Source organism: Canis lupus, chromosome 26 (genome assembly GCF_048164855.1).
Source record: "Canis lupus baileyi chromosome 26, mCanLup2.hap1, whole genome shotgun sequence".
NCBI lineage: Eukaryota > Metazoa > Chordata > Mammalia > Carnivora > Canidae > Canis > Canis lupus.
The window spans coordinates 8,416,206-8,430,946 of NC_132863.1; the positions used below are offsets into that span (position 1 = coordinate 8,416,206).

The 14,741-nt window shown below is 46.7% G+C and overlaps 1 protein-coding gene across 26 annotated transcripts in view; it reads left to right on the top strand.

The window, feature by feature from the left end:
- The first annotated feature begins 3,252 nt into the window (after positions 1-3,252).
- The window catches only part of KIF16B (kinesin family member 16B), a 315,045-nt gene continuing 303,556 nt past the window's right edge, over positions 3,253-14,741 (top strand). For 6 of the 26 annotated variants that reach the window (XR_012018181.1, XR_012018183.1, XR_012018182.1 and 3 more), the window contains exon 1: positions 4,267-4,390. Coding sequence is in view for 13 of the 26 variants with exons in the window: in XM_072800001.1 (XP_072656102.1) it covers positions 4,308-4,390 (83 nt within the window). In the remaining 13 variants the exon portion in view is untranslated. Of the gene's footprint in view, positions 3,745-4,240; positions 4,391-4,827; positions 4,963-14,741 lie in introns of those variants that run through there. The other 20 variants (XR_012018189.1, XR_012018191.1, XR_012018190.1 and 17 more) reach the window with 13 other exon arrangements.

Consider the following 14,741-nt stretch of genomic DNA (forward strand, 5'->3'; position numbering starts at 1 on the left):
GAGACACAGGCAGAGGGAAGCAGGCTCCAAGCAGGGAGCCCAACGTGGGACTTGATCCCGCGGCCTCCAGGATCACACCCTGGGCTGAAGGCGGCGCTAAACCCCTGAGCCACCCGGGCTGCCCCACAGCTGCTTTTTATGTCACTCATATTTCTATATGAATCACCATATCCATCTAAAATCTTTGTCATTATGGGATAATGATGTGTCCCTTATAACATTATAGGATGCATTTGAATGCAAGCAATGCAAGCAATAGCACACACATAATACCCTAAACCAAATGGCTTAAGCGACAAATTAGGTTATTGCTCATGAGATTTGTCACGGAGGAAAAAAACCTTTTTCTGGACTCTCTTAAGTTATGACCTGGGGTGTGTGAATTAAACTGAAGGAAGAGAGATGAACAGGAGAAAGGGCTTATTTTGTCTGCATGTAGAGGGCATCACAGAAAAGAAATGATATTTTCCCAAAGTGCTCAGATGTAGGAACTTACACATCGTTTTAACAATGGGCAATAAATTGCAGAGAAGAGAGTAGACAAAGGAAAAAGGTTTGGGCTTCCAGGGGCAGTAAATTGTGGGAAAGTAAATATATGAAGGAAGCTAATGGGAAATGAGGGTTTTTTAGCAAGGTCTGTTGTCTCTCTCCAGTGATAAGGACTGTTCTCCTGTTTGGTATGGGAGAGGAGAGAAGAGGCACCTGCACAAAGGGAAATTTATGCCCTACTTTCAGACAGATGGGGGAGGGTAAAGAGCTCTTTCTGAGTTTGATTCTTCTTAATCAACTTCAGGTTAAAATAATTCTTATGTCAAAGTGGCATATTTTGGAGTGGAATATTCTGATCTCCTCAGTCAACAACAAGTGGTTCTACTGGTCTGGATGGGCTCTGTCACTCTGGGCAGCCCTCACTCATATATCTTTGATCAGCTAATGAGTTGGCTGGGGCAAGCTGGGGCCAAATGACTCCTCTGTCTGGTGGTTGGCTGGCTATGGGCTGTGGCACCGGGTTTGACTGAGTCACCCCATCGCTCAGCAGGTTAGCCTGGGCTTGCTCACAGGACAGCATCAGGGTCCTTGGAGTGAGAGTAGAAGCATGCAAGGTCTTTAGAAACCTAGGTTTGAAGTACCAAAGTTAATTCTGCAGCATTCTGTGAGCCAGAGCAAGATCTGAGGGCAGCCACATTAGAGAAGTGGAGAGACGAGACTCCATCTCTGCGTGAGGGTTTGCTGCAATGTGACATTGCAAGGTTTAAGTATAGGAGGTGAAGCCTTTGCAACTATGTTTAAATCTCTCACATAATGTTTTAGGCAAAGAGGCTTTCTCACTATTTTTCCCAGAGCAAGACCCCTGCTTTCTGAACTCTGAATATTGGATGAACGTATTTTTTTTTTTTTTCTGGCTCAGAAGTCAGTTCGAGGGGTTCAAATTCCATCCCTTCTGCCCATCTCCAAAACTAATTCATCCACAAAACTTTACCCCATATCTTCAACTAAATGCAATTTCTCTTAAGAGTTGAAATGTTGCCACAGACTCTACAAAGTCCACCAATTCTGAGCTATTTGTAACCATAGGTATAGTTATATGCAATTGAAACCATCCTTTTTTCATCTTAGTATATGAAATGACTATGATTTTCGGTGATCGTTTCTATTAAATTGATTCTTCAGTGATTTCTTCATTCACTTCTGCTAAAAGAAAGCTGACATTCATAGCTACCTGCCTGTAGCTTTGCAGCAAAATTTCTATGTATGACTTTTGTGATTATCGTTACTGTTATTTTGTAGTTCGGGTTTCAAACTCATGCTCCATAGCACACTTTTTCAAACTATCTTTACATTTAATGTTTAGTATTTTAGAAGATCCTACATTTACCTTTACGTTTTATGACTTAGAAAATGAAAATGGTTCTGGGTTTGGATTTGATATCTGTAATTTCTGTCTCTGAGACTATTATGCATTTGTTTGAAAACTAGAACACGGGATCCCTGGGTGGCGCAGCGGTTTAGTGCCTGCCTTTGGCCCAGGGCGTGATCCTGGAGACCCGGGATCGAATCCCATGTCGGGATCCCAGTGCATGGAGCCTGCTTCTCCCTCTACCTGTGTCTCTGCCTCTCTCTCTCTCTGTGTGACTATAATAAATAAAAAAAAATTAATTAAAAAAAAAGAAAACCAGAACACTTATTTCTGTTTATTGGCTCACTGCTTGACTCCTAAATTCAACTTAAGTTCCATGGTGTAAAACACCCCCCAAGGAGATATGAAGTGTACCCTGTGATAGATTGCTCAAGGTGGGTACTTCTAGCACATAGGAAAATAGGTGAGCTTCTAAGATGACAGTTGTATCCTACGTTCCAATTAAGTGTGCCCGTCGTCTGCTGTTTATCAAGGTTTTTAAAGAGTCATATTTGTGAGAGTAAATCAATTTTGTTTTAAAGGCTAGGGGTGAAATACGTAGTAGGGATATTGTATGTTTCCCCTCCCTGATGATGATATTTTAAGACGATTCAAATATTTTGAGGCGAAGTGAACATTCTATTCTAGTGTTATTTCACTTTGAAACGAAGAAGCCAAGAGTCAATCACTCACAACTCTTTGGCAGTAAAGAGATTGCTAAACATCAGAAAAAGGAAAAAGAACAAATAAATGAAGACCCAAATAAACTACATCCAAACAAGCAAAATACTCCCCTAATCCCACCGCAGTGTCCCTCTCTGGGTTCTTGAAGACTTTCTGCCCCTAGGTTTTGTGTCAACCGGCAAGGTCACAGAAGGTCGGTGTGTTTACAGGCCTGTGGGCTGCTGGAAATAAATCAGAGAACGAAATAATGAATTAAAACTCACAACCAATCAACCAATAAAACCCCAGGCACATCACCTCGCTTCAATGAGTTAAGCTACAACTCCTCCTGCACAGTGTGATTTGCTGTCCTTAAAAACCGAGCTCTGGCGCTGCAGGGCGTGCGCCCAGCTCCGGGACCCCGCAGGGGCGACGATCCCAGACGGGGGCGAGGATCCTGCCTCCGGGGAGGCAGGCCCGGCCTGTTGGTCCCCGAGCAGCTCCCACATGAGGCGGACCCGCCCCCGTCTGGGGTGGCCAGGGCCGCGCGCGGGCTCCCGGCGGCGCCTCTAACCGGCCGGCCCCGACCGCGCATGCTCGGGCGGCCCGGTCCAGCGGCCCGCGCTCCGCGTTTTCCTGCAGCTCGCCGTGGTCAAATCCGCACCCAGCTCTGTGCCCGCCAAGCGGGTTAAACTCGGGCTTTTCAGGGCCCTGCAAGCAAATGGGGAGCTGATTCCAGGCTAGCCGCGGGGATCTAGGGAAGGCGATGATATAATGATTTCATATCTGAGTGGGTCACGCTTGTCAACATTATCTCACTTAATGCATTGACCAACTCCACGGAATTGGAATTGTTTCTGATTTGCCGTAGGGCCAAAGCCTCAGAGGTCCCCAGCGATGCAGCCTGGAGGACGCCCGAAGCTGGGGTTCGTGTAGGAGCGGGGGCGCAAAGCCAGCAGTCCAGCCTCCACGCCCTGTGGCCTCTGTTACAGCTCGGCCTTCTGGATGAGCGCTCTTGGCCAGCCCTGTGCCCTCGCTGCCCTGGGAGCCTGAAATACCCTAAGGGAGGGAGAGGAGTGCGGGCGGTCCTGAGAAGCATCCCTTCTGAGCCTTGGCTGGATGCTGCAGCCAGGTGGATCCTGAGGGAGGGGCCAGCGGGCCCAGACGCCCCTCCAGGCAGGAAGGTGGGGTCCCGGGGCTGGGCTGGGCTGGGCTGGGCGGCTGGAGCTGAGGGGCCCTGAATTGGGCAGCAGGAGGGAGGTAGAGCCCCGGGGAACGCTGTGGCTCACAGGTGGCTCCTGGGTGCGTGAACAAAGGCACGAATGAATTCACGTTCTCCAGGAAAGGGCCGGGAGGGAGAGGGGGGAGACTCGGGGAAAGAGGCTGGTTCCGCCCTCCCTTCGTAGGCCCAAGCGTTAGAGAGAGGGTCGCTCTCACCCCCAAATACGTTATGACTGAAACGGAAACAACAAAAAAACTAAACTACGAAACTGTAACACAAGTGTCACAAAGTCCAGTGAAGATCTGATTTCGGCCAGTGTAGACACTCTGGCCCGCATTTTTAAGTATTCGGTACCCTTTTGATTTTTGTTTCTTAAGCTTTTAAAACATTTATTCAGGAGACAGAGGAGAGAGGCAGCGACACGGAGGGAGGGGCAGGCTCTGCGCAGGGAGCCCGACGGGGACCTGGGCCCAGGGCGTGACCCGAGCCCCAGGGGCCCCTCCCCGCCTTTCGTTGACTCCTCGGATGCCTGAAGCGAGGGGAGGAGACGCGAGCCTCGGCTGGTCGCCGCGGAGCAGCAGGGGCCTGGGGGAGCCTCCCGCAAACTGGTAATGTCCGCGCCTCGGGCCCCCGCACCGCCGGGTAAGGCCCCGTCCCCGCCGAGGGCCGAGCCCCGGGACCGAGGTGTCGGCTGTAGGCCCTGCGTTGCTGCGGCCCCTTCCCCTCCGCCCTCCTCCCCCGTCCTTCGGGTGGTCCCGCGGGGCCGCAGCTTCCCCGCAGTCCCCCCCCGGGCCCCTGCCCCGAGGCGGGCCTCCCCGACTGCGCTCCCCGCGGGGCTGCGCGGCCCTCCCGGCCCCGCCCCTCCGCGCCGCCCGGCCGCCGCCAAACCCCGGCGCGCGGATCCCGCGGGCCGGAGCCGCTCTGGGCATGCTCAGTGGCCCGGCAGGTGGGGCCGCCGCGCGCCGCCAGGTCCGGCTGGGAGCCGCCGGGCGGGGGCGGGGCGGGGCGGGGCGGGGCGGGGCGAGGGAAGTGGGCGGGAGCCGAGGGCCGAGTCGCGAGAGTCGCCGGCGGCCGCGGGGTGCGGGGCAGGTGGGAGCCCGCGCGGGCCGGGCCGGGCCGGGCCGGGATGAGCAATGGCATCAGTCAAGGTGGCCGTGAGGGTCCGGCCCATGAATCGCAGGTGAGTTGGGGGAGGCCACAGGCGGCCCCCGGTGCGTCCCCACGCGGGGGAGCCTAGTCTCCAGCTCCCCGCCCTCGAGGGCCAGCCTGGACTTGGGGTCACGGACGGCCCCTGGCCCGCTGCTCCCTGGCTGTGGCCTCTGGGGGCCTGGAGCAGCACTTCGTGCCTTGCTGTCCCCTCACGCTGCCCTGCTGGGGACTCGGGGGGTCGGAGTTCACGAGGTCACGAGAAGATTTGTGTCCCATTAACTTGTGCAGGTTTGCGTGTTGCCCCTTTTCAGAAGCATCCGGGGATCACTCCCAGGGAGGCGGAAAATCCTTGGGGCGGGGGCGTGGGTGGCGGCGGGGCGGGGCGGACTCTGCGGGAGGTCACGGGGCCGCACCGCTGCCAGGCGAGCGCCCCTGGTCCTCTAGGGCACAGTGCTTTCAGCTGCTTAGTGAGAGAGGATTTCAAATCCCTGAGTGTGAACCCTGACTTCCAGTCAGTAACTGAGCAATTCTTCACGTTCAAGAGTGGATGGGAAACTTTAGCTAAGTTTTCACTTTAGGGGGGAGAAAAATCAGGGACACTCAGGCACACGTGTCTGAAACCTGCTGGCGTTCACAGAGGGGAAGGGTCATTAGCACAGAATCTAATCTCGGGGTTTTCTACAAAGTAATGCTTTTCAGAATGATTTACTCTTTATTCATTGAAAAATAATCTGTGCTTCCTTCACAATGATCTCTTTATAATCAGTTTAGAAAGATGCTTTACAAGATGCTTTACTTTTTAAATTGGTTTAACTTTAAAGAATGAAGTAGAACCAAATGGGATGTGTCCTTCCGACTTGGCAGGCCTAGTTCACACAAGGCCTTTTGTTTTTATTGGCTTCTCAGTCCAGTTGGACGTTTGACCTACCATGTGGCCTTTCCACTTTTTCATATAAACTTGTGGAAGTCATTGTTTGGTAGTTCTGAGAGCTGTTTGGGGCATCAGAAGATCATAAAAATCAATGATTGATCAATGAATGATCTTCTTCGACTCACCTAAATCTGTTTTTTTTTTTTTTTTTTTTTTTCTGGCTAGTATTATTATTCTGGTTGGTATTTACTGGAAACCAGTGCTTTTGTCATTTTCAAGTTACTTTTTTTTTTTTTTTAATATTTACTTGAGAGAGAGATAGAGTGAGAGTAGAGGGGAGAGGGAGAAGCAGGCTCCCCACTGATCAGGGAGCCCAGTGTGGGGCTCAGTCCCAGGACCTGGGGATCATGACCTGCGTAGAAGGCAGATGCTTAACAGACTGAGCCACCCAGGTCCCCCATTTTTAAGTTATTTGTAAGGCTTTTTAGGGAAGGAGTTTGATTTTTTGGAGGTCCAAAGAGAATATAGATGTTTTTATGTATATTCAGGCATACAAGACAGACTCCAGAGTCATTTAGATGATTTAAAAAGATTTTTCTTTGTTCTGAATTTATGCGTAGAAAGAAGTTCCTTCCTCTTTTTGGAATAACATGAACATGTGCTAGAAGATTGTATTGAGTAATTTCAGAAAGCACCTACCAAATGCACAGCATTGTCCTGTGTGCTGCATGGGGGATAAGGTGAATGAGGTTTATTTAATGAGTGTCTTCTAAGAGCCTACTACCTAATCGGGAAGGGATTGCATATTGGCCAGACTCTCCTAAAACATAGGGCTGGTTGGGAGTGATGGTGCAAGCGCAGCCCTTTGCCACTGTAGGCCTGGATCCCAGTTATATGGAGAGACTGCAGAAAACATCCAAAAGTCATGTGCTTTGAGGTGGTAGATTGAAGTGATGGTTTTTGGGCTTTCAGTAGAGAACTCTGGTGGTGGCATCAGGATTAGGGCAAGACACAAGGACGTAGCAGTCTGAACCAAAGGTGGGAATGGGAAGGCTAGATAGATACACCCATACAGTTTACTGGCAGAATTGAGAGGATTTTGCATATCCTTGGATGGGAAGGAGGGAGTAGGGGAAAAACCTAGAATTGTTAACTGAGGTTTGATGGTTAAAGAGGTGGAAGAGGTTTTGGGGAGGTGGATCGTGAGGTGAGATGTATTCTTTCTTGGATATGTAGGGTCATATGAGATGCAGTAAGTGTCCAGAACAAGCACAGTGTTGTCACAGAGTGAGTGCGCCCTCGTGTTGACCCTGTTGATTATCTGAAGTGTGAGGAATGCAACTGTCTCTTTGGTGGTGTTCAGTAGACTGTTAGAAACATGGGTTTAGGTCTCAGGTGATTTGAGGACTGACATTTGGAAAGCTTTTGTGCATTGATGACAGTTTAAGAATGTTACAGTAAGGAGATTTCTCAGGAGAAAATATGTATAAAACACAGATCTATATATATATGTATATAGATATATGTATATATAGACACATGCACACATATATACGTATGTGTATATATAGCTAAAAGATAATGTTATGGTGAAAAGAATTGGATACTGGGCTATCCTTTTCTTTAGGATTCTAGGGCGAAGATTGGCTTGCTCTTCATAGAGAACCAGCACAACAAATTGTCATGGTAGGGAAAGGAGAAATGTCTCTTGAAGGAGGAGATGGTTGTTGGTGTCAGATGGTGCCAAGATGGTGCACTGAGAATTCAAGTAAGATGAGGTCCTTGGTGTTGGAGGCACGTTACCAACATTCCAAAGGGTAGTTTCAAAGAGAGACAATAATCCAGAAGTTGGCAGTGAAATGGAAAGAGATATACAAGTGACCAACCAGAAGTACTTGACCTAAACCTGCAAATTATAATAGCAGTAAGAAACCATTTTTTTTATCAGTGAGATTGATGGATGTTGACTGATCAAGTGCTGGCGAAGGAATGCTGATGAAATCATAAAAGGTCAGAACTTCTGAAACTTTCTTATTGGGAAATTTGACAGCAGCTGTAAGAATTAGAAATTTATAAACCCACCAATTGGGCAGTTTCATTTCTAAGAATTTATTTTATGGATTGTATTCCTGCCTACCAAGATGTATACGTAAGGATGAACATGGGATTGCAGATGTAAAATTTTTGTTCTGTTAATCTTTAGAGGAGCTTTAGGCAAAGAGGGAACAACCAATAGAAAGCAAAGGCCTGGAGTTTTGGGAGGTGAGGATGGCTGTGGAACCTGGGCTCTGAAAGGAAGGAGGCAGGGAGTGAGATGCTGACCTGAGCTGGAAGCCTTGCAAACAAACACCCAGGGCTTGATGCAGGCTAAGATGTGGTGCCTTTGTTTCTACCACTGTGGTGCTTTGGGTTATGTGGCAGTAGTTTCAAATTTGAAAGAGCAGTTACTTTGCATTACATAGCAGCAGCCACCTTTACTGAAAGTTCTCTCTGTGGCAGAGGTACAAAATCTGATTTAATCTTTGTGACCATCTTAGTAGGTACAGATTGTTATTGTCATGCTATTGTACAGATTGGGAAACATAGTTAACTTGTCTGAAGTCAATTTCTGAGGACAGTCACAGATCTATTTTTTATAAATGAGTAAAACTTAATTCGCTCATAGTTTTTAAGAAGCAAAGGTTTAACATTTATGTATTTTTTTTTTATGCTGTATGTATGTATGTCTTATGTATGCCTTTTTATTCGTGATTTCTTCCATTGTTCTTAGGCCCGGCCTTTTCTTTTTTACTGATTTTATTTTTTTTATAATTTTATGAGATTTGTTTTTTTCCCTCTCTGAAGAGACAACAAAAATAATGATTTGGTAACTAATTTGTCCATTTCATTTTGGTTTCACTTGTTTGTTTTTCCATGGAAACACTAGACTATTCTTTCTTTTTTTTAGAGTGTGAGATCGCTGGGAGAGGAAGGGCAGAGGAAGAGGGAGAGAGAGAATCTTGAGTAGGCTCCATGCCCAGCTCCAGCCCAATGCGAGGTTTGATCTTACAACTCTGAGATCATGACCTGAGCCCAAATCAAGAGTCTGACACTTAATAGACTGAGGCAGCAGGCACCAGCTCCGCCCCCCCCGCCCCCCCGGAAATAATTCTCTGGTGCCATCTATCCTGTCCCATTTCCCATTGATTTGCCAGCATTGATGAAGCTGGAGTCTGAAGGCAGACTTCATGGGTTCGTTTTGTCTCATTTATGAGCTGGGTGAATTTGACCAAGAGATTTAATTGTTCCATACCTCAGTTTTTGTGACTGCAAGATGGGTGATAGTACTTGTACATAGCTTGTGGTTGTGAGGCAAGGTCTTTTTTCATATATCTTTTACCATGATTCACCGATGATGTATTTGAAATTGAAGCTCTGTAGATACGTAAAAGATTCATGAGGTGTTAACATGTTACATGTAACTCATATATTTTCTGTTCTGTCCTATTTTATTCTATTGTCTTGTTAAAAAAATGCTTTTTCTAGATCCACTAAATTGACTTTGAGATCTATTAATGATTTGCAGTTGGCAAGCATTGTGAGGTTTACATGAGATCGTGTATGTGGATGACACTTTCCACACAGTGCCTGGCATGCAGCAGGGCTTCTGCAAACATTGATTATTGTTATTTACTGCTATTTTTACAATTTAATGATTGTAATTTTATTCAATAACAACATATGAAAATTTTTCTTACCAAAAAAATATTTACTGAATGCTGGTAACAGGCCAAGTGACAACTTTTTCATGTGCTTTCTTATCAATTAAGGCAAAACCACCTCATTCCTTCCCTTTTCTGACTGTTTTTAGCTTTTCTCTTGGATTAGCTTCTCAGATGGAATTTATAGTCATGTCTATCAAGTTAAAAATACCACCAGTGGTATTTTGACTGGGATTGACATCCTTAGGGTGAAGTCTTCTCATTTTAAGAGTGTCAGGGACTAGTTCACAGTGGTCTCTTGGATCTCTAAGATTGCAGACAACTTGGGTGATAAAGATGGGAGACATCTGTTGAGATGCTGCCAGACATCAGGCATCATGCTCATTTCTTTACCATGGCAACTTCTGTTCCAGCTCCCACCAGCTGTGTGACTGAAGGCTTTTTATGCCCATTTCAACTGAGACCCCTCACATAATAGTCCCTGGAGTCTGGACTTGAACCAGGTCTCTCCTACTTTCATTTCTGAAGCTCCTCCATTATACAGAACACTTAGATGAGGGGGGCAGGGGACAGCAACACAGGTAGGAACGAGTACAGTTACCAGGGGTTTTAGACCAAATGAGGCTTTGTGCAAGAATTAGTTGGAGGAGGGTAGACAGGGTATTGGGAGGACTTTCCTTTGTTAAGCTTGGGAGTTTGGGCTTTCATTCACCTGTTTGCTGGCTAGTATGGTAGCTATTGACTGCTGTGGCAATTTCAATTAACATTAGGTAAAATTGAAAATCTAGTTGCTCAGTTAGTTGCACTAGTCACATTTTAAATACTCAGTAGCTCATGTATTGACACAGTGCAGATACAGGGTGTGTCCATCAACTTGGAGTGGAAAGTTCTGTTGGATGGTAAGACTGAACTGGCTTGAGTCCCAGATTTACCACTTCTGAGCTTCGTGCCTTGGCACTTAAGTGCTTTGTGCTTTGACTTCTTCATGTGTAAGACAGAGATCTTTACAGGACCCACCTTATGGGGCCGAGATGGGGATTGAATGTGCTAACAGTGTTAGACCTCCGAGTGAGTGCTGTGTAAATATTGGCTATTATTTTTAGACACGGGGGCTACTGATGGTTTTAAAACAGGGTTGTCATTTGCCATTTAGTATTTTCAGAAGTTTCATGTAATAGCAGTGTAGGGAAGTGCTACCAGGAGCAGCAACAATGAACTTGTATTTACTGTTTGCCAAGTGCTGTGCTAAGTGCCTTTTATGCACGATTACATCCCATTGACTTTCTTCTCGTTCTCTGGGATGCAAGACCCAGGGCCTATATGAGTGAGCAGAGGCCAGTGCAGAAGACCATAAGGAACTGAAATATGACCCATGACGATGTGATTCTGGACTAGATTGCGGTTGTAATAGATGTTAAAATTCAACCAAGTACATTCAACATCTAATAGGCGTTATCAGGCAATTCACGAATCAGACAGCATCCCCACCTAGCAAGAGGAAAGGAGCTGCAAGGAGTTGCACAGAGTGACAGGGTTTTGTAGGAAGGAGGATGAGGCAGGAGTTATTAACAAGAAAAGAAAGGATTGTTTGAGGCAAGGTCACCCTCCCCGAGGGAGAAGGACCCAGAGTCTTATTAGGTGCATCACCTTGTGTCCCTCTGGGGGGTGGAGTGGGCCCAAGCAAGGGATTACCTCATTGGCGCTGGCCCGAGAATTCTTGGCCCACTGCGTTGCTGGGGGACGTGGAAACTGCAATTAGGTTACGTATTAGGCCCCAGTTTGGTGACTTGGCCTAACAAACGTGATTCCATTTTGGAAATAGGAGCCATAGGAAAGCGCACAGTCCAAGGATAAGACTCACAAGCAAAATCCTGAAGAAGCTTTCACTGTATTTTCTGTGAAAATAATACATGCTTATAAAAGATGTACGCTCTGCAGAAGAGTGTACCAAAGAAATCAAGATGAAAATCGCTCATAATTCCTAGATCCAGGGATCACTACTTGTAAACTTTTGATGCATTAGAATCCAGTCTTTTTTTCCCCGTGTATGTAGCGACATAACACATACACTGTTTTGTATCTGCAAGAGACATCCTTCAGAGCAGTCAGCGGGAGACAGGGAGGTGAGAGTCCAAGATGACTGTGCGGTGTGGGATATTAAGTGGGGGGAATGACTTTCCCCAAGGGGAATGTCAGGATGCAGCATGAACTGGCTGGCGTGGAGGGCCATGGTGGTGAGAGGCTTTGCTTCTGAGGCTGCCCGTGGGGGAGGCAGGCAGCAAGGACTCATGAGGTATCCTCTCTGTGATGCCCACTTGGATGTGGGTGGCTTGAAGAACTGGGCGTGGTAGAACTGAACTTGGATTCTATGGAGGACGATAGTGAAGAAGGGCAGGTGCAGAACTGCATGATTGGCTGTGTCCTGGGTGAGTGGATTTTACTGAGTCTTAAGGGCTCAGATTCTTTTTTTAGAGAACACTGATTCTCAGTGTGGTGCAAGGATAGCTGGAGCTCATTGAAACTTTTTTTGGGGTCGCCAGAGTCAGAACTTTATTTGCTATAGTTTTGCCTTTTTTATTTTATTTTTTTTAAACTTTTATTTATTTATGATAGTCACACACAGAGAGAGAGAGAGGCAGAGACACAGGCAGAGGGAGAAGCAGGCTCCATGCACTGGGAGCCCGATGTGGGATTCGATCCCAGGTTTCCAGGATCACACCCTGGGCCAAAGGCAGGCGCCAAACCGCTGCGCCACCCAGGGATCCCGCCTTTTTTATTCCTCTCTCATGGGGATATGGTGGGGTTTTCCAGAAGCACCATGGGTTACACTGTTGTTGTGGCTCTAGGTGCTCTGCATTCCATGTTTTAGAAATTTCTCAGTTTTCATTTCTTTTGTATAGTTAACTGTCAATAGATCTACTCCTGTGGGGCACATGGCCTGATGTGAGCCCCAGCCCTTACCTGGGCATTGCAAACTGGGGCTGGGCAGAGGAGAAGTGCGGTGTGTTTGTTTTTGTTTTAAAGAAGAGGAACAGAAAACAGGTAGGGGGATGGGGGTTGGAGAGAGCAGGCAGCTGGGGCAAGGGTGGAAGAGAGGAAGGGCTAGAAGGAGAGACGTGGTTTCTCCCTTGGGAAGTGGAGTAACAGTGATGCTCCAGGTGAGGTTCCCCAGGGAGGCTTGTGCTGTCACTGCCTCAGGGACTTTGGAGCACATGGAGATTTTATCCTTTCTTTTAGGTGGACTTGACAGGTAACATGAAGCAAATGACTGATGATGTATTTTCACACACAAAATTTAAAAATTTCTTAATGTGCATAAAGCCCTGACACAAGATGTGAGCACTGGTAATTGAAAAATGCTCTTTAGTGACATAAGCATTTAACTTTTGCTTTGCTTTATTCATGGAGGCTCTGGGTGAGAGAGAGATCATGAGTGCTGTTGTCTTTCTGTCCGTCTTTCTGACGTTATTTAAAAATGTCCAGTTGTGCAATACCTAGTGCTTTGGTTTAAAGTTGGTTTATTTTATATGTCCTCATTTCATGAGTCATTTTATAAACTACTTCAGTAGCTTTGGCTGTTTTTGTGGGTTCTAGAATTGGGATGCCATCTTGGTTTTGAAAGAAAATGTTAAAGTTACACCTATGGCCTAGGGGGAGGATGTGATAGTATGCCTTACAGTCACCAGCCCCCTTCTCCAGGATTGAGAGCCTCTGGTTTATTTTGGTGGCTAGGACTACCTTCTGTTTGGCTCCAGTTGCAGAGACAGTCCAGGAAAAAGTCCTTCATGGGAAGGTGGGCATCATTCCCTTGGATTCAGCCTGCTGATTCCCATCAAGCACAGAGGAGGTTACCGCCAGCAGGGCCTGGAAGCTTTCCCTCACTCTGCTGGGCTCTGGGCTGAGTGCTTGTTTCTTGCTCTGACCATTTCCAGATACATTCATTATTCATTGTTGCTGCCTAATAGAGGGGAAAAAGCTATTTCTGTGATTAGCATAGACACAGCAAATTACAATGGGATGTGTAGAATTTAAAGTCAGTGGAAAAAGCAGTAACTGATGGTGTTGATAAGTGATTTTTGTCATCGATTACTATTGTAGCCACTCATTCACTTACTGGAACTCTGCTAAGTCTCATGTGGTTGCTGTCTGATTTAATTCCTAGCAACAGCCCTGTAGCGTTGAATATGGTTAGCTCCATTTTATAGATGACAAAACTGGGGACCAGAGAAAGATCGGGTCCTGGCTCCAATGTTACCACATTACACTGATTTTCTGGCTTCACAGCATTTATCTTTATCCAAGTGTGTGTGCGTGTGTGCACATATAGGTGTATTTTTGTTCATTTGCTTTTTTAATTGGCTCCTTGGACTTACGTAAATTCTGTGAGAACCTTGTCAGTCTTACTCATGGCTGTTTCCCCAAAGCCTGGAACTGTTCCTGGCAGTGATGGGTACTCAGAAAATATTGACTGCATTAATAACTGCCACCTCCCCTGCCCCCACCCCCAATCTTTTAGCTGTGGATACTTACAAGGAATCAGGAATCCTTAGCCCGGCATCCGTTCTAAGGAATCAGGAACCCCTGGGTCAGCACCCAGCATTTGTAGGATGTCTCACACTGCTCCCTGTGAGGAGGAAAAGGGAATTTCGGTGATCCTTCTGTGAGGTATTAGGAAGATAGGAGAGGTGAAAGAGGGCTGGGCAGAGCCTAGGTGAAGAATGACAGCTCCGGAGCTTCCCTGTGTATTAAGTTAATTAGATGCAAATTACACATTGAATACTCATCATATTGATCTCTTAAGATTAAAGAATTAGAGATAAAACACTGTTTAAATGATACATAGTTTGTGGGACAGAAGACTCATGTTCCTTTGTGAACTTGAGTTCCTTTCCTTCAGAAAAAGGTTTTTTTTTCCTTTATAAATTTTATCTTAAAGTAATTTTAGACTTAAAGTTCCCGTATGTACTTCATCCGACTTCCCCTAGTATTAACATCTTCCATCACCACGGTACAGCTACCAAACCAAGAAATGAACACGGTGCTGCAAGACTATTCACTGGCCTGTAGTTTTCCTTGACTGTCCTTTCTCTGTTCCGGCCCCCCCCCCACCCCCCCCACCCCCCTTACATTTAGTTGCTGCGTCTCCTTACCTCTTCTGGTCTCTGATGGCCCGTCCCTTAGTCTCAGAAGAGTGCCAGTCCGTCAACTTGTGAAATGGCTGTCAGCTTGGATGTTCTG